This window comes from Heterocephalus glaber, unplaced genomic scaffold, assembly GCF_053883595.1.
Source record: "Heterocephalus glaber isolate CG9 unplaced genomic scaffold, H.glaber_assembly_v1.0 deba00000768, whole genome shotgun sequence".
NCBI classification, from domain to species: Eukaryota; Metazoa; Chordata; class Mammalia; order Rodentia; family Bathyergidae; genus Heterocephalus; species Heterocephalus glaber.
The window spans coordinates 11805256-11832108 of NW_028258162.1; the positions used below are offsets into that span (position 1 = coordinate 11805256).

The 26853-nt window shown below is 39.7% G+C and overlaps 1 protein-coding gene across 1 annotated transcript in view; it reads left to right on the plus strand.

Annotated features, from left to right (window-relative positions):
• Myo3a (myosin IIIA) overlaps positions 1-26853 on the plus strand; it is a 420268-nt gene that overhangs the window by 389777 nt on the left and 3638 nt on the right. Inside the window, exons 36-38 of the mRNA XM_087207257.1 lie at positions 19579-19685; positions 21627-21667; positions 23087-23230. Coding sequence (XP_087063383.1) covers positions 19579-19685; positions 21627-21667; positions 23087-23230 — 292 coding nt within the window. The remainder of the gene's footprint in view (positions 1-19578; positions 19686-21626; positions 21668-23086; positions 23231-26853) is intronic.

A 26853-nucleotide genomic window follows, 5' to 3' on the forward strand; every position in this document is an offset into this window, starting at 1 on the left:
ATTGCAATTTTCTATTTATTTTGAAAATGTTAAATCATTTAGATTCATCAGTAACCCTGATATTTTCAGTCATTAAGGTGGAGATTTGATCCACTTTATTTTTTAGGTATCCTTATTATTTTATCATTGCAATACTGACATTGAGAAATATGTTTTTGCAAACTATACAAGAATATATTTCCACATATGTCAATAAACTCCACATGTAAAATCAAGTTGTCCAAATAATGATCAGCTATATATTTTCTAGCAAGTTTCTGAGAGGCATAATTATCAAAAAGGAAAAGATGAGATTGTAAAAGTATCACTAGACAATGTGAATTTTACTTTAAAAATGCAAAGAATGAACCAAAATAATGGTTTGTGTTAGCAATACAATTCACTGAAGATGAATTACAGAAATTCACATTTTTCCATTAAAATTTATAACAGGAAAATAACTCATTGGAAATAACAGCAAAAAGAAAAACTTATCACTTAGAAAAAGATACCTCACAAACCAATAAGAAATGGACAGCTAGTGCTTAAGTATTTCTTTAAATGGGAAAAAGAAATAAGATAGATTTTTACTTTATGCTGAATACCCAAATATCTTTCAGATGCATTATCTAAGATAAGAAATAAACTGTATTCTATGAACTGAATATTTCATGATTTCTCCTTAGAAAAAGACAACACATTAACAGTAATAAAAGGAATTACAGAGAGAAACGGTGAAAGATTTAGATTTTGCAAACATCAACTCCTTCAAGAGACTTGAAAACAGCGTAAAAGTTAATAGCTGAAGGCAAACTGGGTAAAATATTTTAACCAATGGACAACAGATTAGCATGGCTACAGAGAAAAAACTCTTACTGATCATTAGGAAAAACATTAATACCCCCAATAGAAAAAATGGGCACAAGATGTTAATTTGTTTACAGAAGAAGAAATACAGAGGGCAAATAAGCATATAGATGACTATGAATAAGAAATACAAATTAAAGCAAGTTGCTACTTTTATTATCAAAAATAAAAAAGATTTTAACAGTGAGGAGAATGTGCAAATTCACTTTTTCCCAGACATGATGAGACTGTAAGCATAGGGGCGCTACTATAACAAGTCAACATTTTGAAAGTGATTTGGCAATATGTAAAAAACAAAAATCACTGGAACAGTTTATATAATTAGCCCAGACATGAAAATGAAAATTTATGAGGTATGATCAAATATACAGTGAATGTTTAATTTTTTAAAATTTATTACAGTAAAAACACTGCCATTTATCCCCCTTAAAACTAAAAGCTCTCCCCCTCTCTTTGAATACAGTTATCCCATTGTTTTTACTACTTCCTGAAACAGTTCTGGACACCCTCTGAGTGTCTTTAAGATTTGTGATCAAAAATATAGTGAATACTGATGCTGAGTGCCATCCACCTGAAAGGCAAGCTCATAAAAACATTACAGTGCATCCTCATCCTCCTTATTTACCAAATCTGGCATCATGAGACTTCTAGCTCTTCCCAAAGACAAAATGATCATGAGAGGTAAACATTTTGAATTTATTTAGGGCATCAAGCAAGCCACAACAGCACAATTAAATCCACTCATGAAAGAGGACTTCCAGAACTGCTTCAGAAAGTGACAAGAATGATAGAATAAATGTGTTCTAATTGAGGGGAAGTATTTAGAGGGGGATTAGTGACAATATGCCTTATTATCATTTTAATTTAGATATTCACTATATTTTTATCACATTTCATATGAACATAACAGAAAACAAAATTGGATAATAGAATGATTAGTAAGTACTGACATTCATATATGAAATAGTAATAGCCTTAAAATTCATTTTTTGAAAAATGACCTTAGCAAATCACTAGCTAAACTAACCACAGGATAAAGTATTAGCGGATGGGAATTAGAATACTGCGAATAAATCAGCTCAATTCCCCACCAGTGAGGTGGCTCATTCACAGATTTCTAGAAAGGGTAAGTGGCTGAGTAGGAACAAAGCGCTGACCCCCGGACAAGAGGAAACTCTCCACTCCTTGCTGACTTCACTTCCAGAAAAGACAGAGTCTGAGTGATGTCGTTACAGCCTGGCACACAGCTTTGGCAGCACTGTGATGAGATAGGAGCGCCACCTTAACCCTGTCACCTCAGCTCTGGGCTGTCCAGAAAAGCTTGGGACGGACTGGGATGGGACTCACTCTAGTGAGGAATATTGGCTTTTTAGAGATCCTGGTACATTGTGTCTTGCCTGGACAGGAACCGGAAATTCTTATCTATATGTTATAAAGTTTGAGCAGAGGACAAGAAAAAACGTAAGTGTTGCATGTGTAGAATCTGAAAATGTTCTTTAGTTCTGTGTTTTTTTCTTCCCCCTTGCGTACCGGGAATTGCACTCAGAACCTTGAGCTTGCAAACCAGGCACCATGTCTCTGAGCTAAATCCCCAGCCCTAGCCCGTGTTCTTAAAAGGCCCATCTGAGAAAATGATTATGAAGTCAATGAATAATTGTTTGGTAGTTGACTTTTTAGAAAAAAATAATGTAAGTTTTTACTTCAGTTTATCTATCCAAGTACTTTTTCAGATAAACTAAGATCAACATTAGTTTGAAAAGAGCCAAGACACAGTTAGGGACCTGGGTTCCTTTTATTCTTCAAGCAAAGGAGAGCATGTTTTGTTGTCTTCCCGTGGCCCCATGGATGTCAGACACGGATGTTCGCAGTGCTCAGCGTGACCTCTTTCCCCCAACATAGACAGCATCTGCAGTGTTTCCGTGTCTCTGCGGGCCACCTCTTTGGGTGACTGCACACCTCTGAAAGAGGCTGGGAACAGAACGGGATCCCCACCATGGTACAGAACAAGGCCACCCAGCCTTGACAGGCTCCCCGCATACCCTGCTCACCGAAGCAAGGGCGGGGACCACGCCCAGGACACAGTGATGTTCCAGGGTGGCACCCACTGGTCTCGCCCCACGGGAGTCCAGGTCGCTTTGTCCTCTTTTTTCTATTATGTAACTAAAGAGACACAGAGGGCAGCCAGGGAGCAGCAGCTTAACTAAGGCTAAGAGTATAATTAAAAGACTCCAAGCCCCATTTTCAAGGCTCCAGGTATTAGTGCAAAGCGCCCGAATCAGAGACTAGCAAAACGCTGGAAGCCCATGGTAATTACACATAAAGCGACCCTGGGGCCTTGGGCTCCATTAGTAGGAAAAAGAAGAGCGAAGAAATGAGTCGTGGGGTTCCGAACGGGGCAGGAGCAGAGATCTGCCTGGAGAAGGTCAGAGAGGAAGCCGAGTCGGGTCAGAAGCAGAGGACAGGAGAGCGGCCCCGCGAGGGTCACTCGGTGACGGTGCCCTTAGCGCCGCACCTCAGGTAAACTCAGGAGGATCCAGACCGCACACGGGCCAAGCAAGAGGGCGACCCCGGGCAGCGATGCGGGCAGCTGAACGGACCTCTGTGAACAAACGCAGTGGGCACAGTCAAGGCCGAGAGAGCGTGCCTCACACTCAGACCCCGCGTGCAGTTCTCCCTGAGGTGAAGGGTGCCGGGCTGCTGAGGGCCAGATGAGGTGAACGGCGCAAACCGCGGCTTCTGGAAGGCCGGGTGCAACCACGGCCCAGCCGGCCTTTAACTGCAAAATGAAAATTTCCCTTTCTGAGATTTCCTGTAGGTCACTATAGTACTTGAAGGTCACAGACTGTCAGGAGGTAATGGAAATGTACAAACACTAAAAAACTGATTTCTTTAAAAACTGTACTAACAAAAGTGCCCTTCTGTTCTGCTAATAACTGATTTAGGCAAGTGACACTTATGCAAATTATGCTCTGCCTAAACTTACATAACATAGTGTAATTATAAAAATCAGGGTAATACTGAAACACACGTTTCTACTGGAAATATTGACAACGAGTTTTAAATCTATCTGCTGTCATCTGAATGTAAATCTTGATATAATGTCAATTCTTTATCCAAAAAGGTGCGTTTTTTATTGAGATTCTTAAGGAAATTACCACACAACCATATTAATAAAGGTCCTGCCTCCTGGCTATAACCTTTGCAAGCTAATATTTATCATCCATAACACACAAAATAGCCACCAACCTAATTTCACTAGTGCCAACATTGATATGCTGCTGATAATTTGTGATTATAAATGTTTATGTCACTTTTATAATTAAGGGGTTAGGATGACAGAATTTGCACTCCCTCGAAGGAATAAAAATTCAGAGAACTGTTATAGAGGGCACAATGAACTTATGCCTCTCTGAAACATTTGTATGCTGATAAACCCATGGAAAATTTGCTCTTAGGAATCGAGAAGTAAAATAGTCCAAGGAGATTTTAGCAGAGCAATCAGGCCCTCCTAAATATTTATCACTAATTTTTTTATTCATTAAGTTTATTGGTAGATTTTAGATATACAATATGATCACATCATCACTGGGAATTTGTACCTGTACGTGACCCATCTTGGTTCTTGTTTTTCCCCATTCCCCAGCCCTCCCTCCAACCCCTCCACTCCTCCCTATTTACAAAAGCTCTGTTTACAATTTTTCCTTCTTTCCTCATTTTTTTCTTTCCCTTCTTTCCTTTCCCCCTCCACCTCTCCCTAGTTCCCCTTCCCCTTTGAAAATTTCTTCCTGTTTCATAATATCTATTATGTAGTTTGGACCTCACTTACACTTTCAGTTTCTCACACCAGAGAAACTATTTGGTATTTTACACATGTGTGTCCTATTTATTTCACTTAAGGGTATGGCCTCAATGTGCATCCATTTAGCTATAAATGTTTCTAGTCTCTCATTCTTAATGGCTGTATAGTACTCCATTTTATTATTCTTTTTTTTAAACCTCACACATTTTCCTTATCGACTATCCAGTTGATGTGCAATTGGGCTGTTTCTAAGTTTTAGCTATTACAAACTGTGCCACTATAAACATGGGTGCACGTATATCGCTGTGGTATGATTCTTTTAATTCTTTTGGGAAGATACCCACCAGAGGAATAGCTGTGCCAAATGAGACCTCTAAGCCTAGTTCTTTGAGGTATCTCCGTACTGATTTCCACAGTGGTTGCACCAGTTTGCACTCCTGCCAACAATGGAGAAGGGTTCTTTTCTCCGCCACACCCCTGCCAGCATTTGTTATTGGTTGATTTCTTGATAGCAGCCATTCTTTCTGGGGTGAGGTGGAATCTCAGTGTTGTTTTCACCTGTGTGTCTCAAATGACCAGTGATGTTGAACATTTTTTCATATATTTATTTGCTGCTTTTACTTCTTCGTCTGAGAAATGTCTGTTCATTTCAGACCCCTACCTTTGGATTGGGTCTTTAAATTTGGGAGTCTGATTTTTTTAAGTTCTTTATATATTCTAGTTAGTAGACCTTTGCCTGAAGAACAGCTGGTAAAAATTTTTTCCCACATTGTGGGTTTCTCTTCATTCTGTTGGTGGTTTCTCTTGCTGTGCAGAAGCTTTTTAATAAGAAGAGATCCCACTATTCATTCTTTGTGCTAGTTCACAGGCAACTGAGGTTTTGTTCATAAAATCTTTTCCTACACCAATGTCTTCAAGAGTTCTACCTAACCTATGTTCCAGCCAGTTCAGCATTTCTGTTTTAATATTTAGATCTTTGATCCATTTCATTTTTAGTTTAGGGTATGGTGAGAGATATGGGTCTAGTTTTACTCATTGGCAAGTTGAAACCCAATTTTTCTAGCACCATTTATTAAAGAGGCTATCTTTCCTCCAGTGAAGGTGTTTGGCTCCTTTGTCAAAGATGAGGTGGCTGAGTGTGTCTGGAGTTGTTTCTGCATCTTCTAATCCATGCCACTGGTCCTCAGGTCTGTTTCTTTGCCAGTACCATGCTGTTTTTATCACAGAAGCCTTGTAGTATAGTTTCAAGTTGCAGATTGCGATACCCCCTACCTGGTCTTTATTGCCTAGAATTGATTTTGCTATTCTACATCTCTTCTGGTTCCAAATGAATTTTTGGATTGTTTTCTCAAGGTCCATGAAATATGCTGTTGGAATTTCAATTGGGATTCTATTGAATCTATATAGCACTTTTGGAAGTATGGCTATTTTCACTATGTTGATCCTTCCTATGCAGGAGCAAAGGATGTCTTTCCATTTTCTGATATCCTCTTTAATCTCTTTTTTCAGAGTGCTATAGTTTGTAGAGTAGAGGCCTTTGGGGTTTTTTTGTTAGGTTGATTTCTGTGTATTTCATTTTTTTGGATGCTATTGTAAAAGGAATTATTTCTCAAGTTCCTCTTTCAGTGAGTCTGTTATTCATGTCCAGGAAGGCTATTGATTTTTGGATGTTGACCTTGTATCCAGCTACTCTACTGAATTTGCTTATTATGTCTAGAAGACTTTTGGTGGAGTTCCTGGGGCCTTCTATATAGAGTATCATGTCGTCTGCAAATAATGACAATTTAACTTCTTCATTTCCTAACTTTATTCCTTTTATTTCTTTCTCTTCTCTAATTGCTGTGGCTAATGTTTCTAGAACTATATTGAACAGGAGTGGTGATAGTGGACATCTTTATCTTGTTCCTGATGTTAGCATGAAGGATTTCAGTTTTTGACCATTTAGTATGATATTGGCTATTGGTTTTTCACAGATGGCTTTTATCAGCTTGAGATAAACACTATCTATTCCCATTTTCTGTAAGGTTTTTATCATGAATGGGTGTTGGATTTTGTTGAACGCTTTTTCTGCATCTATTGAAATAATCATATGGTTTTTGTCTCAGGCTTTATTGACATAGTGTATTACATTGATTGATTTGCATACATTGAACCATGCCTGCATCCCTGGCATGAATCCCACTTGGTCAGGGTGTATGATCTTCTTGATGATCTTCTGCATTCTGTTTACCAGTATCTTATTGAGGATTTTTGCATCTTTGTTCATTAGGGATATTGGCCTATAGTTCTCTTTTTTAGTTTGGTCTTTCTCTGCTTTGAGGATCAAGGTGATACTTGCTTCCAGGAATGAATTTGGGAGTATTGCTTCCCTTTCAATTTCATTGAAGAGTTTAAACAGTAGTGGCAGTAGTTATCTAAATGTCTTGTAGAAAACAGCAGTGAAGCCATCAGGACCTGGGCTTTTCTTCATTGGTAAGTTTTTAATTATGTTTTCAATTTTGTTGATTGATATTGGGTTGTTTAGAATTTTTAGGTCTTCTTTCGACTTTGGTAATTCATACGTATCTAGGAATCTATCCGTTTCTTCTGTGTTTTCCATCTTATTGGCATATAAGTTCTCAAAGTAGGTATTGATGATCCTCTGGATTTCTGTTGGGGTCATTATAATTTCACCGTTTTCATTCCTAGTTGTATGGATTTGGGCCTTTTCCTTCATTTTTTGGATAATGTTGGCTAAGGATTTGTTAATTTTGTTTATTTTTTCAAAGAACCAACTCTTTGCTCCATTGATTTTTGTATCATTCTCTTAGTCTCCATTGCATTGATTTCTGCTCTGATCTTTATAATTTCCTCCCTTGTATGAGCTTTGGGTTTGTCCTGCTCTTCTTTTTCTAGAAGATTGAGGTTTAGTATTAGGTTGTTTATTTGACCTCACTCTGATTTCCTAATATGAGTATTCACTGCTATGAATTTCCCTCATAGAACTGCTTTCATTGTGTCCCATAAATTCCAATATGTCGTATTGTCATTGTCATTTAATTTTAAAAACTGTCTGATTTCTTCTTTAATTTTCTCTGTGACCCATTGGTTGTTCAGGAGTGTGTTGTTCAATTTCCATGTGTTTATGAAATTCTTGTGATTTCTTTTGCTATTTATCTCCAATTTCATCACACTATGATCTGATAATACACGTGGGATAACTTTAGTTCCTATGCATTTACTTAAACATGTTCTATTAGCAAGTATGTGGTCTATCTTGGATAATGACTTGTGTGTAGCTGAAAAGAATGTGTATTATGATTTTGTGGGGTGGAAGACTCTGTAAACATCTGTTAAGTCCATTTGTTCAAGAGTTTGGTTGAGTTCTAATATTTCACTATTTTTTTGTCTAGTTGATCTATCTATTTGTGACAGTGGGGTATTGTGGTCCTCCACTACTATTGTATCAGTGCTTATTTGATTTTTCATGTCCGTTAGTATTTGTTTTATATAGTTAGGTGCACTAGTATTTGGTGCATATATATTTATGATTATAATGTCTTCCTCTTGGATTGTTCCCTTTACAAGGATGTAGTATCCTTCTTTGTCTCTCCTAATTAGTATTGATTTGAAATCCATTTGATCTGCAAATAGGATAGCTACTCCTGGTTTGGTATTTTGGGGGAGGTTCCTGTCACATGGAATATTTTTTTCCACCCTTTAACTTTTAGTCTGTGAGTTTCTTTTTGAATTAAGAGTGTTTCTTGTATGGAGCATATTGTTGGATCTTCTTCTTGATCCATTCTGCCAGTCTATTCTTTTGACTGGTGATTTGAGACCATTAACAGTGATGATTATAACTGACATGTATTGACTTATCCTTGTCATGACCTTTTCCTGTTGTTGGATTTGTTCTCTTTGCATTTAATTTCTTGACTTGCCTGGTAGATTCGTTCTGCTGGCCTCTGTGGGGTTGTGACCCTCATTGTCTTTTCCTAGGATATTGTTTAAAAATTTTTGAAGTGCTGGTTTGGTATTCATGAAGTTCCTCAGATGCTCTTTGTCATGAAAGTATCTTATTCCTCCATCAATTTTGAAAGATAGTTTTTGCAAGGTACGTCAATCTGTGTTGGAGGTTGTTTTCTTTTAGGGCTTGAAATACCTCACTCCAGGCTTTCCTTGACTTGAGACTTTGTGTTGAAATATCTGCTGTGATTCTGATGGGCTTTCCTTTATATGTGATTTGTTTCTTTTCTCTAACTGCTTGTAGTATTTTGTTCTTCTGTTGGGTTTCTGGAATCTTGACAGTTATATGCCTAGGTGTTGTTGTTTTTTATCCCAGCTACTTGGAGTTCTATATGCCTCACTTATCTGCATGTCAAATTCTTTTCCCCTGCTTGGGACGTTTTCTGCCATTACTTCTGTGAACAGTTTTTTATGTCATTTGCACGATCTTCTGTTTCTTCATTGACTCTGATCAGTCTTATGTTATTCTTCTTTGCATCATCTAGCAGCTGCTAGATTGATTTCTCATGGTCCTTTACTATTTTTATAAAAATTTTTCTTTTCCTGGTTACTAATTGCAATCTTATCTTCTACATCTGATATTCTGTCCTTACATTGGCTCATTCTGCTGCATAAACTTTCAATGGAGTTTTTAATCTCCTGGATTTCTGTTTCCATCTGTTTTATGGATTCCATTTGTTTCCTATGTTGGGATTTCATCATGTTCCTCAGCTCCTTTATTTTTTTAATCTGTGTCTGCTTTAGAGTTATTAATCACATCTTTCATTGTGGACACAATCTCTGAGAAATTATTTCTGATTTCATTTTTTCCAGATCCTCTTTCATTGCCAGTTCAGGGAGTCCAGGTGGTTGAGTTTCAGATTATTCCATCTCCTTGCCACTTGAAGTTGCCTTTGGTGATCTGGACGTCTGGTTTTGAGTCTTATTTAGGAGTCTTCTCATTGCAACCAATGCAGTCTGCTGTGCCTTTGTTGAGGTGATTCTTTGCTCTCTTAGTGGGCTTCAATTCTCAACAGCCTCAGAGAGGCCTTCTCTCTGCTGCTCACTACTGCACCAATACCTGGGTTTAAAATGATGACCTTATGGATACCCAAGCTGGGCTGTTGTATGGTCGGGCTTCTGGCTAGGGACTGCACACATTTAGCCGTGGTACCTAGGTGGGCTCCTGGCTGGGGCCTGTGGGACTGCACAGCTATTTTCCAGGTTGGCCTTCACCTGGGGCCTGCACCCCCAAGCCGCTGGTGTCTGGGCAGGCTTCTGGCTTCATCAGTAATTGTTATATACTGGTGTTACACTTTACATGGCTGTATCTTAAGGGAGACACCCTTTAAGAATACTTGGACCTGGGCTGGGGATTTAGCTCAGTGGCACAATGCCTGCCTTGCAAGTGCAAAGTCCTGAGTTCAATCCCTGGTACCCAGAAAAAAAAAAGAATACTCAGTCCTCTGCTTTAGATTATTCTGGTGAAGGAAAAAAAGTCAATAAACTAATACTAATTCATAGTCTGCAAAATGTAAGAATCAGAAATTCTGAAAATTCAATACATTTTGCCATTTTTATCCCTACATTGTACACACATATTCATATTTGTAATTTTACCTAAATGTGACCTTACCATACATTCCAGGATTTTTTAGTGCTGTGCTCTCTCTCTCTCTCTCTCTCTCTCTCTCTCTTCTTCCCTCCCTCCCTTCTTCTCCCCCTGCTGTTCCTTTCCCTCAAGTCTCCCTACCAATCCATACTATCCTCCTGCTATGGGAACCCTTATTATAAAACATGTATTCTACATGTTCTTTCCTGTTTTCTGTGCATGGCTATACCTGCACCTATGCACATATAACACAGTGACATAACCATGTATTGTTTTATGTAAGTCCAATCATAATATAAGCACTTAAGCCAATTGCTTTTCTCACTCAACACCTTAGCAGGAATCCCTGCACATCACCTAGTATAGTAATGATTCATTCTTCTTAATGGCTACATAATATTCCATTTGGGGATAGCAGTAGTTATATAACCTTTTCTTTAGTTAGGTATTTGTTCTGTCTTTGTGTTTATGCCTCTGTAAACAATGTTGGCTGTGCTCAGTGCTGCACACCTGTAATCCCCGCAACTGAGCAGGCTAAGGCAAGTTTGAGACCAACTTGGGCAACTTAGTGAGACCCAGCCTCAAAAATTTTTTTTGAAAAAGTGTGGGGATGAATCTCAATGGTAGAGTATTTGCCTAGCATGTGTGAGACCCTGGGCTCAATTCTCAGTTCTGAAAAAAATTTACAGTGAAACCTCTTTGAAAATATTCTTGTATCCTGGGATTTTAATTCTATAGGCTAAAATCTTAAGGTTAAGGTCACTGAGTTGAAGAAAGATATTTTTGGTTTGGTAGTTTGCTTTCCTAAAAGGCTTTAACAATTGATGTTTCCTGCAACAACTGTGAGGCCATACTCATTCTGACACTGTATCTGGACACCTTACCCTTCTTTTTCATCTTTATTAATGTGTCTAGAGTAAAATGATATCTCATTATTACTTTAACTTATATTTTTTGTCTGCTTATTAATTCAGGTCCCTTCCCATACTTAATTCCTTTTTTAATTTGCTTGTCTTGAACTTCCTAGTTATATATGTGTCCCATTTTTCTGTTAGTTGGTACATTTGTACACTTTTATTAGCACTCTTTGTATACTAAAAACATCAGCCCTTTATTTGTCATCTGTGCTGTAAATATAGTTTTCCAACTTTACTCTGTGTCTTCTGACTTCACTGCCATATAAAAACTTTGTTGTTATTGTCTTTTCAGAACAGGGAATCAAACTCAGGGCCTCTTGCCTGCTAAGCATCTACATCTCCAGCCCCTCATCTATTTTTAATAGGCAAACATATATAACTTCTTTTATGACTTCTGAGTTTTAATTAAGATGTTTATACCTCTTGAGAGTTCATGAATTTCCCTCAATTTTTATGAAGAGTTTTATTGGTTCTTTTATTTATATTTATCTTTAAAGCATCAGGAATTTATTTTTATGCATGGTGACGATTGGTGACCTGGTCAACAGAAAGGACATAGAGTGTCTGCTCTTCACTGAGCACTGAGCCTCTTAGCACCTCCAGGCATCTCTCATGTGCTCCTACCTGTGGTGCATCTGCCACTGGGCCACCAATGAAAGACAGGAGGACACTAAAAACAAGGATGATCTCCACTCTCCAAAAGCTCAGTTCCCAGTACTTAAAACAGCATAGGTAGAAATAGTAAGTGGCAGGAATATGGAGTTTTATTTTATGTCACTTCTCCAAGGCTGCCATAACAGAGTACCACAGACTGAGTGGCTTACCCAACAGAAGTTTATTTCCTCCAAGTCCAAAATCAAAGAGTCAGTGTGATTGATTCTCTCTGAGGCATCTCTCCTTGGCTTGTAGATGCCTTCTTCCCTGGGTCTTCACATGGTTCTCTGCCTGTGCATATGGTATGTCTGAATTTCCTCTCTTTGTGAAAATACTAGTCAGATTGTATTAGGTCTCACTCTAAGCACCTCATTTTATCTTAATTACTCCTTTAAAGACCCAGACTCCAAAACAGTCACATTCTGAGGTACAGTTCAAAATGTGGAGCCAGGTGTGAGCCAGCACTCGAGAGGCTGAGGCAGGAGTGTCACCTTGAGTTTGAGGGCAGCCTTGGCTACATAGTGAGTTCAAGGCCAGCCTGAACTACATAGTGAGACTCTGTCTCAAAAAACAAAAACAAAACAAAAAAAGACTTCAAAATGTGAATTTTGAGGGGAAACAATTGAGCCCATAAAAGGTTTCGACCAGCAGGTACAACCAGCAAGTACCATTAGCATCCAGTGACAAGAAGACCTGGGAGCAGTGAGTGAACATTTCGAGGAAGAAGTGGCAGTGGACCCAGACACTGAAGGGTCTTACAAGTTCAGCCAGGCTGTGAGATGCTTTTCTGTGAGAAAATGAGAGCAAACACAGTTACAGCTGTGATTTCGGTGTGTCGGTGCAGTAATGAGGCACCTGGACTGACTGGTGGAGATAGTTCATGTAGAGGGGAAGTGGGAGAAAAAATGACCACAGGCATTGTAATATCCTGGACTTAGGAGAAGCTTAAACTTGAAAAAGAAGGTTAAAAGAGCCAACTTACAACATTTTTTGAAGTTGGATTTCATAGGTGAAATGGTATTTAAGGAATGACAAAACTGGGATTTCATTTGTGAAACAAAGCATGGAAACCAGAGGAAGACTGCCACAATTACTAAAGGACTGATCTGACCCAGAGCGGTGGCAGTGATAGCTGAGAAGCAGCTACACATGTCAAAGAATGTGTTAAAAGTTGGTGGAAATCGATGATTACTTATGTGTAGGAAATGCGGAAGGATGGGACAAAGGAGTCACAGATATTTTGCACCTAGAAGACATAACAATGCTGTCACTGAGGTTGCAGAGAACAGAATGTTAGATGGAGAAAAGGGGTCAACACTGGTTCACTGCAGTGTGGGAGGCTGAGGTGAAGAGGTCCTGGAGGGAGCCCTTGTGAGAGGAGGTCACACGGAGAAGCAGTAGGATGTAGCAGCCGGAGGAGCCTCTGAGAAGCTCAGGGGCCAGAGAGGATGACGCAGTCCATGAGGCAGCGGAAGACCACACCCTCCCCCAGCAAGCTACTCTTCCCTCAGCACTGGGGATAGAGCCCAGGGCCTTTGCGCTGAGCTCCATCCCCAGACCTTCCTTGTGTTTTGAGACTGGGCCTCATTAAGCCACTACACTGTTCCAGCCTGGGCTCCAGTGTGCAGCCTTTCCCCTCGGCCTCTCAGAGTGCTGGGGTTACAGGCATATGCTGCCACATCCGGCTCGTCTAACAAACTTTCACTGATCACACATTTTATGTCAAATATTCCCTGAAATGCTGGGAACATACAAATATCTAAGCCAGGGTGTCTGGCCTCGGGAACCTCGGCCCCAGCCATGAAAGCAAGGAGTGCCCTGAAGAGGTCAGAGATAGCAGTGGCAGAAGAAGGGCCCTCCACTGCCAGGATGGCACCCTTGGCCTTCTAGAAGGCATTTTCAGTACAGTCTGTAACAGAAATCAGACTGAAGAAGGGTCAAGGAGAAAATGGAGATACAATCAAGAAGTCCTTAGTTCCCAGCTTGCTTTTTAAACTTTCATGACATTTACTCAGATTCTTTGCAACCTTCAATTTAATTTGTGTTACAATAGTAATGTTCTGGTATTTTAATTCACACTTTAAATATTAAAGTCAAGATAAAATTTAGTCACAGGCTACTTTCAAATGTCTCTAAAAATATTAAAAATATATAATAACTCAATAACTATCTCTTTTTTTTCCCCATTAACTTTATTGGTACATTTTAGGTGTAAAATACAGTTACACTCATCATTGGGATCTTGTACCATTACATGAGTCTCTTGGTTCTTTTTTTTTCCCCCTTTCCTTGCCCTCCCTTCACCCCCTCCACCCTTCCCTATTTGCAAAGACCTTGTTTCCATTTTTTTCCTCTTCTCATATTTTTTCCTTTCCCTTTTTCCCTTCCCCTACCCCTCCCAATTCCCCTGCTCTTTTAGACCTTTTCTTCCTGTTGCACAATATCAGTTACACATTTTTTAAATTACAATATTAAGATCTAGGAGACATGACCACAGATTTTACAGAATTTAAAAGGATATAGAAAGCATATTTCAAAAATCTTTTTTGAAATAAATTTGACAACTTCTAAGAAGGAATTTAGAAGAAAAATTAATGAAACTAACTCTGGAGGAAATATAAAATTTGAATAGCACCTATTAAAGGAAGTATATTCCTAGCTTGAAAGCCTACCTATATGACAACAGCAGCCTCATAAACATTTTAACTGATAAATTATATCAAACATTTAAAGCAGAAAAAAGAAGGAACACTTCTCCCCTCATTTTAGGAACTCAACATTGTGCTAATCCTAAAACTGGATAATAGAAGAAAAAAGTATGAACATAGATAGAAATTTGTTTAACAAAACAAACTCTTAGAAGTCAGATTTGGCAGTATGTAGAAAGTTTTATTATAGGGTTGGGAGTGTTGGTTCAGCATTGGAAGATCCACCCCCAAAAGTCATCATTTTAACAGAGGAAAGGAGAAAGCCATAGGCTCCTGTCACTAGTTGGAGAAAGAGTATTGGACTAAATTCTACAGCTGTTCATGGTAAAAGCTATCAGGAGACTAGAAGTAGAACAGAACCTTCTCAACAGATCAAAGACATGTACTCCATACTTCCAACAAAAACTCCTTCTATGAATGGAGACTATACAATGCTTTCTTCCTAAAGTGGAGAACAAGGGCATTTATGTCTACTCTTCATCTGTCCGTTAGACTTTGAAACATAAGTCTAAACCAAAATATTCTGGCAATAAAATGACACAACTAGGATAGGATTGGCATGGCAGAAGCAAAATCTTTATATGTAGATGAAATGATCATCTACAGAGAAAATACTAAGAAATCTCTAGGAGCCCCTAGAACTTGTACTTGAATTTAGCAGGATTAGAAAACACAAGGTATATATAAAAATTCAGGTCAGTGTATACTTGCTATAAATGAAGAACTGGATATTGAAATTTAAAAGTTATGTAGGAGTACAAAGGACCTAGAAGAGTTAAAAAAAAAAAAACAGTGTTGGAAGACATTTAGCCCCCAATTTTAAGACTTCTTCTAAAGCTACAGTAATCAAGGCAGTGTTGGTGTAAGGAAAGACATATAGATCATTTGAATAAAACAGAGAATCTAAAAATAGTACCACACATATATGGCCCACTGAGTTTTGAAAGATTATTTAACATTAGCATTTTATAGAATATAAACTCGACTCAAGAGCCGAGAGACAGTGTCTTCAGCAAACAGCACTAGAATACCTGGTATTCGTATATAAAAAATTAACCTCAACCCTTTTTTTCCATACATGAAAATAACTTGAAGGGATCTATGAACCTAAATAAGAAAGCCTAAAAGTATAAAACTTTAAGAAGAAATTATAAGGGAAAATATTTATGAATTCAGGGTAGGCAAGAACTACCTAGGATACAAAAAACATGATGTATAAAAGAAAAAAAATTGATAAATGAGATTCCATCAAAATTTAGAACTTTAAATGACATCATTAAAATGAAAAGTAGTCCTTAAACAGACCATATTTACAATGCATATAACTTATGAGCAGAATATATAAAGAATTCTTAGAGCTCATTAATAGACAACCCAATTAAAATGTAGACATAAGAAGATGATAAATAGCCAGTATAGCACAAGGAATGTTGTGCAATTCTAGAATCAGAAAAATACGAATCAGTACAATATTAAGATTGAATTATACACTCATTAGGGAGATGAAGTCAAAAGTTTTAAAAGCCTTGTCATGACTTTTTCTTTTTGTTGGATTCTCCCCCTTTGCATTTAATTTGTCACACCCAATGGATTCACTCTGCTGGGTTTCCTGGGGTTGTGATCCTCATTGTCTTTTCCTAGGGTATTGTCTAAAATTTTTTGGAGTGCCAGTTTGGTATTCGTGAAGTTCCTGAGGTGCTCTTTATCATGAAAGCATCTTATTTCTCCATCAATTTTGAAAGATAGTTTTGCAAGGTACATCAATCTGGGTTGGAGGCTGTTTTCCTTTAGGGCTTGAAATACATCACTTCAAACTCTTCTTGCCTTGAGGGTTTGCACTGAGAAGTCTGATGTGATTCTGATGGGCTTTCCTTTGTATGTGATTTGTTTCTTTTCTCTCACTGCTTGTAGAATTTTATTCTTCTGTTGGATTTCTGGAATCCCAACTATTATAAGCCTATGTGTAGATTTTTTTTTGATCAAGGCTAGCTGGAGTCCTATATGCCTCACTTATCTGTATGTCAAGTTCTTTTCCCCTCCTTGGGAAGTTTTCTGCCATCACTTCTGTGAACAGTTTTTTATGTCATCTGCACTCTCTCCTGTTTCTTCATTGACTCCAATCAATCTTATGTTATTCTTCTTTGCATCTTCTAGCAGCTGCTGGATAGATTTCTCGTGTTCCCTTACAATTTTAAAGTAATTTTTCTTTTCCTCCTCACTAATTGCAATCTTATCTTCAATATGTGAAATTCTATCCTCACATTGGTTCATTCTGCTGTGCAGACTTTCGATGGAGTTTTTAATCTCTTGGAAATCTGTTTGTATCTATTTTATGGATTCCATTTGTTTCCTATGTTGGGATTCCATCATGTTTCTCAGATCCTCTATTTTTTTATCTGTGCCCTCTCTAGATTTATTAATCATGTCTTGCACCATGAGCAAAATGTTTGCTATTATCTGAGTAATTATTTCTGATTTCATTTTTCCCAGATCCTCTTTTGTTGCCAGTTCAGAGAGTCCAGGTGGTTGAGTATCAGAGTGTTCCATCTCATTTCCCTTTGGGGTTACTGTAGGTGATCTGGAAGTCTGTTTTTGAGGCTTGTTTATGTGTCTTCTCATTTCCACGGCGGGGAGGGTGCTTCTGGCGCCCACATGGCTCACCTTCTCTGCCCTAGGAGCTTGGGATGGCAGCAGGGGAGCTTCCTTCCGGGTGCTGGGACCCGCTGAGCTTCACTGCCCTAGGAGCCTGGGATAGAGGTGGGGAGCTTCCTTCTAGGTGCTGGGACTGGCTCACCTTCTTGGCCCTAGGAGCCTGGGATGGAGGCAGGGAGCTTCCTTCCGGGTGCTGGGACAGGCTGAGCTTCACTTCCCTAGGAGCCTGGGATGGAGGCAGGGAATCTTGATAACTATCTTTTTTATGTTTTTCCCCATTCAGACTCAAATAGAAGTGGATATGACCAATTCACTTTAAAAACAATAAAACTTTGCAAAATCCAATAGAAGCTCCTTAATCATCAGAAGTAGGAGAGGTAATAAATGAGAAGAGAAAAAATAAAAGACCACTATTTATGATGGTGGCAGGAACTAAAGCTTTACTATCTTGTGCCTGTGACCTTCTGTAAAAGATCCTGAAAGGGCCCTGCTGTCTGCATTCCATCACTTGCTTAGTCTATTCCTGTGGAGAAGGGAGAGATTGAAAGGGAGGTAAACCTCCAGGGATAGACTGGAAAACTGCTTCCACTCTATTTCTAGTCTATAGCAACACGATCTCATTAACAAACACTGTAGCTGATTTTCTTGTATTACTCAGAAAAGGACAGTCATGTATGATTGTTTTGCCTTTCTCTGATTAACATTGTTCCATGCCTTACATCTTGACAAAGTACTCCTAACTAGCTGATCTCCTTTGTCATCCAGAAATTTCCCATAAAGTTAGAAATGAATGAATTGGGGAATGTTAGAACATGAATGCCATTGTGATAAATATGCTCAGCTAGTAGTCTGGGCATGGGACTAGGGAGTCAAACATCAGTGAGTCCTCCTTCTACTTGAAGCTGTTGTACCTTATTCCACATCACTACTGCCAGTCATTCTGTTTACATAGAATGCTCTATGGGGTGAGATCAAAATATACAGTGAATGTTTAAATTTTTCAATTAAAATATATTACAGTAAAAGACACACTGCCATTCATCCTCCTCAAAATACTTCCTCCTGCTGCTCTGAACATACTTATCCCATCATTCTCACCATTGTGAAAAGCAATTTGGGAAATCCTCTTTCATAAATGTCTTTATGAGGCATGATGAAACATGAATGCTACCGTGTGTCATCCATCAAAAGGCAGCTCATCAAAACAACATGGCGTCTCTGCATCCACCCTCTCCGCCACATCTGCCACCATGTGACTTCTGGCTCTTCCCCAATGTCAAAATGACCATGGAAGGTAAATGATTTTGAATTGATTCAGACCTTCCAGGTAGCCAGGACAGTGCAACTAAAGAAACCCAGGAAAGGGGGCTTCTGGAACTGTTTCTGAAAATGGCAAGAATAATGGGACAAGTGTTCCAAGAGAAGGGGAGTTCTTCAAGGGAGATTGATGGTAGTTTGTCTTTTACTGTCATAATTGTCTTTAATTTTAACATTCACCATATTTTTATTATACCTCCTATTATACTGCTCTTAAAGTCCTGCCAAGAAATACCTGGTCTGGTGTCTGTTAAATGTACTTGTGCCTTAGGCACCATGCTCACCCTGCCCCTGATGTGGCTGTCAAGCAGCCAGTCCTATACAAGAACAGTCAGCAGACAGGGTGGTCAAGCATCTTGGAAAGCAGATGGAAATACTCAGCAAGCAGCCTATTAACCTGTAAATGTATAATGACCACCGAAGACTGAGCATGCAGAGCGCCAGAAGCCCCGCAGCATTCCATCAGTGTTGAGGATTTGCCTACATTAACAGAACAGGAAAAGATGACAAGATATATTGTTTTTTGATCAATATTTTAGAATTAAATCTGGAAACACTAATGGTTTGAGGTTCTCAGTTTTGGCAAAGAATAATGTAGGCATCTTTAAAAAGTGTCAGCCCTACAAATGCACAGCCTCTTGATTTGGGCTGCAACATGCAAAGTGTACTTGAAAATGAAGCTCTCGGACTGCCCGAGTGCCTGTGCCACTGCCCGGGTCTGTGGGAGGCAGAGAGGGGACAGCGGAGGCGCCATCACTGTCCTAGCCCTTATGAACATCTTCCTGCCAGCTACGGCTCCTCTCCTCCTATGAAATGCTGTACTCTATTCCACATCACCAAACTTTGCACCCCTTTTCTCCCTCTTCTTTCCTACCCCTCAGCTCTGGAAGTCCCAGACCACCAGACGACTGGAGGAAGGCATGTGATGAGGAGTGTGATGAGGGCTGGTTTGGGGATAAAAGCATTTCCTCTTTCTCCCAGAGGTAGCCTCAGCTGTGTGTATATAATTTCCTATTTACCTTGAAAGGAAAATATACAAGATAATAGTCTTGGCAATTAAACACCTGTCTCTGACCACCTTTCTTATAGGTATCTCCAAAGGAGAGGAGCCAAAGCTTCTGAGACCCCCGAGAAGACCCTGGAAACCCAAAACATTAAATAACCCTGAAGATTCCACATACTATTACCTCCTCCACGTAAGTGGCTCTTTCATTATCAGACGGGAGCCACCGCATCCCCTGAAGGCCAGTGTGGAAACGGAGGCTGCATTAAGCCCACCCACACCAGACCCGTCAAGGTTTGCTCCCTGCTGACCTCCCCAGCTGAATGTCTGGGCACTTTGCTCCCCCGATGCCGCTCCCTCATGCTCCAGGCTTGTCCCGTGGTCATGTGCCCACCCTGTCCTCCAAGAAGCTGCCTCTGCTGTCCTTATTCTGCACTCAGAGGCCACTGTCACCTCAGAAAAGGAAATCCAACATGGCGGGCCTCTGCCAGGAGGGATCTTTCCAGACAGGGACCTTCAAGTAAATGGTCATCATGACAGTAGAAGAAAGGGAGAAAAGGGGAAGAGTGGCTGTTTGTTGAACATCAGTTAATTCCATACTTAGAAGGAGGTGTGTGCATAGTAAATGGGCTATCTAATTGTACAGACAGCCCTGGGTTGAGGCATATCTCACAGATCAGGGCTCTGAGATGCAGATAAGCATGTCTTAGCCATTGTGTCAGGGACCTTAATTTTATTAAGGTCTTCTGGCTGCATTCATGTTTGCAAGAGAATTCGTTGACATCACCCTTCCTAGGCCTCCCTTCTTCTCATGACCCTGTTGTCCACGAATGCACTGTCACCCACTTGCTTTCCAAAACTAAGAACCTTGGAGTTGTCCTAGATCTTCCCCCTCTCTCCAACCTGTTACCTAAATCATTTGCTCCGGCCTGGAGCTTCTACCTGCAAAGACTCACTCCGGCCATCTTCCTTCTCTAATCTCAGCAAGGGCCCTGTTTCGTACCATCATCATTTCTCACCTGGAGTATCTCACACCCCACCTAGCTACTGCCAATCTCAGCCTCCTTGGGCTCCATCAGAAAATGTCTCCAAATGGTTTGTGTCCCACCACTTGCTGTTGATACTCCCTTTAACAGCTGAGCAACTCCTGCCATCAGCGTGAACTCCAGATGCCTTCCAGGACCTTCCTGGTTGGATGTGGGACCGATCCTCAGCCTCGTCTGCTGCCCTTCCATCTCCACTCGCCACAGTTAACTGCTTGGAACCTTGCTGGTGAGCGGCCACCTCTCACGGCCCCTGGGCCTTGGCACCCAGGGGTCCCTTGGGCCTGCACTTCCCACGGCCATGGTGCCAGCTGCACTTCTCCACCTGGAGGGCGCCTAGAGGAGAACATGTTGGAACCCGGAGAATTTGTCAGAAACAAGTTGCCCCTCTGTCCATGGCAGAAAATGAAGCTTGCACTGACTTCCAAGTTAGAGGCCCTCTTTCCAGTCCATCCCTACCCTCTGATGATTCCTCTTCAGTTTCCTCAGGAGGCTGCTCTCCGTCTTGGTGATGCCCAGAGTTCAATCCTGGAGTCTCTTCTCCTTTTGTTTTCTTCAGACAATTTCGTCAGCTATCATGACCTCCATTACTGCTGGTTTCTCAGTCTTTGTCTCTGGCCTAGATCTCTATCTCCAAACTCAAATATCAAACTGACCATTTTTCACATATTCTACATGGATACAGACATGTGCATGCATGGGTGGGCTCATATGGCTTTGTGGAGATACAAATCACTTGCGTACAAGGCACCCACTTAAAACATGCAACTAAATGTCACTTAGGACAACAGTCACAATCAATTTTGTAACATTTTCATCACTCCAAAAAGTTCTGCCCACTGGCAGCCACTGCCCACCCCACATGCAACCCCGAGCCCTGGATGACCACTTTCTGTCTCCGTAGATTTGCCTCTTTGGGGCATTGCTCAGAATCACATACTATGTGGTCTTTTGGGAATTACTAGCTAATTTTACAAGTTGATAATCTGTTATTCTGATTCTTCCCTCTTGTCTTTCATTAAAATCCTAATATGATTATCATTACATATTACTATATATTAGATCTTTTTAAATTCTCCTATTCCCTTTAGAAGTCAATCCAGGAAGAAAAACGAAGACCAAGGAAAGACAGGTAATTGTCATTTCTAGATTTCCATGAGTCATTTTGTTCAAACAAAAATATAAATCCATATGTTCAAATTCAAAATCATATTTTATGTGGATACATTCAGGAAGAAGTGTGCTCTCGAAATGTTTATATAGTAAATGTGTAGTGTATATGTAATTTATAAGGTCTGGTCTATTGTGAATATATTGAGCCAGGACTATATGAAATAGTCACTGAGAACTCAAATATGTTTTGAATGAATTATACTGTCCCAATGTAGAATTTGCTTTCCTCAGCACACTGAATGATTTTAATTGGGGGATTTGAACATGCCCATACCCACATGTTTCCCTCCTCTGAAATCATTTTATTGTTGTTGTTTGTCTTTTAACATGTCAAGTCTCATGTTTTATAATTCTTACAGGTTTGTTTGTGTGTCCGGTAGGTGTGGCACATTTAACTTCCTATGATTCTCTTTTTTTTTTTTTTTTTTTGGTGCCAGGGATCGAACTCGGGACCTTGTGCTTGTGAGGCAGATGCGGTGCCACTGAGCTAAATCCCCGGCCCTGATTCTCTTTTTCTATCATATTTCAGTCTATCTTACTTTACTGTTTGAATATGCATCACTGTTTTAATCAGGAGTCACGTCAGCTAATTCTGAGGCAGTGGGAATAATGAAAGAAGTTTCTTCTGTTAAATGTGAGGAACACAGAGTTCCCTATGCACGAGTCAGTCACCTTCTAGAAGCTCAGTTACAGATTGGGATCTGTGACTTTTAAAGACATGTTTCCTGGTAGATTTCCAAAGCTGTTTACCTCCAAAGAAGTTACATCAAATTACAGGTGCTGAGCACACAGGGAGAACAATTTGGGCCTGGGTACTCTAAGACTCCTCAGGGCTCAGGACACGTCCCCGTGTACACAGCATATGCGGGACTTAAAATCTCACACAGTGCTTAATCCCCTAATGAAGATGCCAGAAGGTTACCTGTGAAAGAGGTCAGTTAAGGCCATGAAACCCTGTGTGTGCAGGTACTGGTAGAAATAAAGTCTGCATATGTTTTGTGGTCGTGCATAAAGGCCAGCTTTTCTGGTTGGCCCCAGGGCCATTTGTGAGTACTGATGGAGACTGGCCAGACTGAGACCCATTACCACTCTCTGTCCTGTAACTACCAGTTCCGTGCCAAGTTCAGCCCCCTCAGACCCGGGAAAAGCTGCTCCTGCAGCTAACACTGTGCAAGGTAAGAAGTAAAAGGCTCGCCTTTCTTTTTAATTTTAGCACATACTGGTTTTGCACATCTCAAGACTTCTCTCACTTTTTGTTGACATGTATGTGTTAACTCTTAAGTTATAGTAAATACTTCAAAAGAAGAAAGCGAGTGTCCTGTAAGTGTGAGCAGCACACTAGACTGATGCCATGGTGTGTTTATTTGTTCATTTGCAGTCAGGGAAAATTGTTAGATTTGGAAGATTTCTATTACAAGGAGTTTTTGCCCAGTCACTCTGGACAGAAGGACCACGCCCCTAGTTGGAGAGAACAAAGCCCAGGGCGGGAGCTCCGGAATCAGAACTTCAAAGCTGACGAAAGGTACTAACAAACAGCCTGAAGTACAGCATGTTCAGCTTTGTGCTCTAATCCACTTGTTTTATGTGTAGACTAACGACACCGCACTCTTACTGCATGTTGCATCATATGAGTGAAATGTTGCTTAAAAGTAAAATCATAAGTATTGTAGTATCATAATTGGGCATCCCAGTTTTCCTAGCAAAACCCAGGTTTATGCCTGTTTTCTTGCTGTAACTGCAACCCCTTTTTAAAGTATTTCAATTTGTATAATAAACTACATGGCCACCCTAATTATAACCAAATCTACATACCAAATCTAAACTCTATGTTAATCTCTAAAGAGTGTTTTAGTTGTCGCTATCTTAATTAGGCTTGTAATTTCTTAGAATCAGGGATGTCAGGGCAAAAATGTTTTGGAGAAAAAGTCATACAAAAATATGTATTTTCAATTTGATTTCTTATCTTATCATCAATTTTGTGATGTTAACTTTGCAGTTCATTTACTACTTTGCGGTTCATTTACTCCCTCACATCCATCCCTTCCCCAGTGTGACCTGAGCATTAACAGCACAGGTTTCAGAGTCAGACATTCTTAGACTTGGATCCTGATTAGGCTACTTAGTTGAGTGACCTTACTCATGTTTCCTGACCACTCGAAGCCCTGGTTTCCAAATCTGTAAGCAGATTTTCTAACTGCTTCACTCTATCGTTGTAGAGATTAAATGAAATTATAAAGCACTGAACACTCTATATGGCATAGGGGAGGTATTCCATAAATAGTGGCTATTCTCATCTTTATTTGCTTTTCCAGAATCTACCTGAACTATGATTTCTACCCCTTATCTCCAAAAAAAAGATGTAGTCTTCCATCTTGGAATCAAGACTATGACATGTGGGAGCTTAGAGATGGCCCAGTCTAACCACTTGGTTTGGGAGAACACCAAGTGCCAGAAAGAGTCAATGATTTGTCCAATTAAATGACTGTAGTTAGTGAACTATAATCCAAGAGTTTTCACACTCTGCTCAGGTGCTTTTCACTGACTGCCTCCTTTCCATCTGAAGAGCCCATTCGGTCCCCAATATATTCCTCCTCTTTTTCCCACCAACAGGTACACATGCTATAAAAGCACTGTGTCCCTGAGATACCACCACTTGCCCCAGCGATGTCTGTGCTCATGTATTTAGTATCCACTAGCATAAGAATACCGGCAGCTAACATTGCTAGAGTGCTTACTTTTTCCTGGGCACTATGCTTTTATGCCATTTAATGTTCACAGCAACTTGGTGGAGCAGTTACTCTTATTTCCCTATTTTATAGATGTCAAGGCTAAGTCTACAAAGTTTAATGACTGCAAATAGCCACTTATATAACAAGTGATGGGGCCGGAAAATTTAACTAGGGTATTCTCTGAGTTTAGACCCAAAGACTTTAACAACTTGCCATGGCCACTTTATGCAAAACACAGTGCTGGGCATTTAAGAACACAAGAGTGCATAAGAAGAGATCCTTACATTCAAGGAGCTTGACACTAGAGGAGAAGAATACAGTATTGACATAAGAAAGCCACAAGGCAACTCCAAGCAGGGAGTTGTCTAAGCTAAGAAAGACTGTGGAGACAAATCAATCAAATGCAGTGAGTGAAACTTGGTAAGTTCCTTGGTTTAAAACAGGAAACCAAAACACAACAGAAAATGGCCCTAAAAAACATTTTAGGGCAACTGGAGACATTTGAGATTAGAGTATAGGGTGGACGATGTTATTTCAGAAAGAGAATCTTTATGTGTAAAGAAATATACATGTGTGCCCCATCTCTGCGCATGTACACACACACACACACACACACACACACACACACACACACACACTGGGAAAGACAGACAGACAGACAGACATGCCATCACCCAGGGAGATATGAGTAGGCCTGGAAATAAGGGACAAGAGCAGTGATGTACTGAGTGCCTCGTGAAGTTTTTAAATTGACTAATAAAAATTGTATACATATATGATATAGAACATGATGTTTTGAAATATGGACACATTATGGAATGGTTAAATCAAACTAACATGTGCATTACCTCACATACTTACTTTTTTGGTGATGAGAACACTTAAAATTTACATTTTTAGCAATTTTCAAGTGTACAATATGGTTTTACCTACAGTCACCACGTAGTAAAATACATCTCGTGAATATTCCTGCTAACGGAAATTTTGTCCTCTTTGACCAAGGTGTCTCCAGCTCTCTGCCCCTAACCCCTGATAAGCACCATTCTACTTTCTGCTTCTATAAATTTGACATTTTTTAATTCCAAGTGCAAAAGAGATCATGTAGTATTTGTCTTTCGGGGCCTGGCTTATCTCACTTGGTGTAATGTCCTCCTGGTTCATTCATGTTGTCACAAATGACAGGAGTCCCTGTTAAGGTGAACAATGTTCCATTGTATATAATAAGCACATTTCTGTATCCATTCATCCACTGATGCATTGATAGACAATTATCGATCCCACACCTTTTTATGAATAATGCTGCAATGATCATGGGAGTGCAGGAATCTCTTTGAGACGCTGCTCTCATTTCCTTTTGATATTTGCCTAGTCGTGGGATTTGGGGTCATATGGTGTATACATACATTTTTGAGGAGTTCCCGTATTGTTTTCTGTAATGTCTGTACTATTGAATTCCCACCGACAATGTGCAGGGGCTCCTTTTTCTCATCATCTTCAACACTGGCCACCTTTGACTTTTTGAGCAAAGCCATTCTAGCAGCTATGACCCATACCCCTCAGGATTTTCACTTGCATCTCCCTGACGATTACTGAGGTTAAGCATTTTATTTTCTTTCATACCGGGGCTCAAACTCGGGACCTTGCGCTTGCGAGGCGGGAGGCAGCACCACTGAGCTAAATCCCAGGACCAGGTTAAGCATTTTTTAAATATACTTGTTGCCATTTGTATGTTTTCTTTTCAGAATATCGCTAAGATATTTGCCTGTTTTTTAATTAGGTTGTTTTCTTACTATTGAGTTATTTCAGTTCCTTTTGTATTTTGAGTATTAACCCCTTATCAGATTACAGTTTGCAAATATTTCCTCCTATTCATGTGGAATCTCTTCATTATTCTGATTGTTTCCTTTGATCTACAGAAGGTTTGCAATTAGGTATAATCCCATTTTTTTGGTTTTTCTCCTGTACTTTTGGGGTCATGTCCAAAATATTATTACCAGGCTAGTGTTGAGAATCTTTTCCTCTGTGTTTTCTTCTGATTAAACTGAAATTTCAGTTTCAGCTCTATGTTTAAATCTTTAATTCATTTGAGTTAATTTTTTTTTGGTCAAGATTTCTTTGGCTATTCAAGATCTTTTGTGGTTTCTACAAATTGGGTTTGTTTCTCCTAGTCTGTAAAAAAAAAAAAAGTTGGAATTTTGATAGAGATTGCATTGAGCTTGTTACCAACATTAATTCTTATAGTCCGTGAACTGGATATAGTCCCATTTATTTGTATCGTCTTCAGTTTTTTTCATTAATGTCTTATAATTTCAGTGTACTAATATTTCACCTTCTTGGTGAATTTATTCTAAGTGATTTGTATTTGCAGATACAAATCATTGCCTTAGTTTCTTTTCCAGAGAGTTCTTTTCTTTCA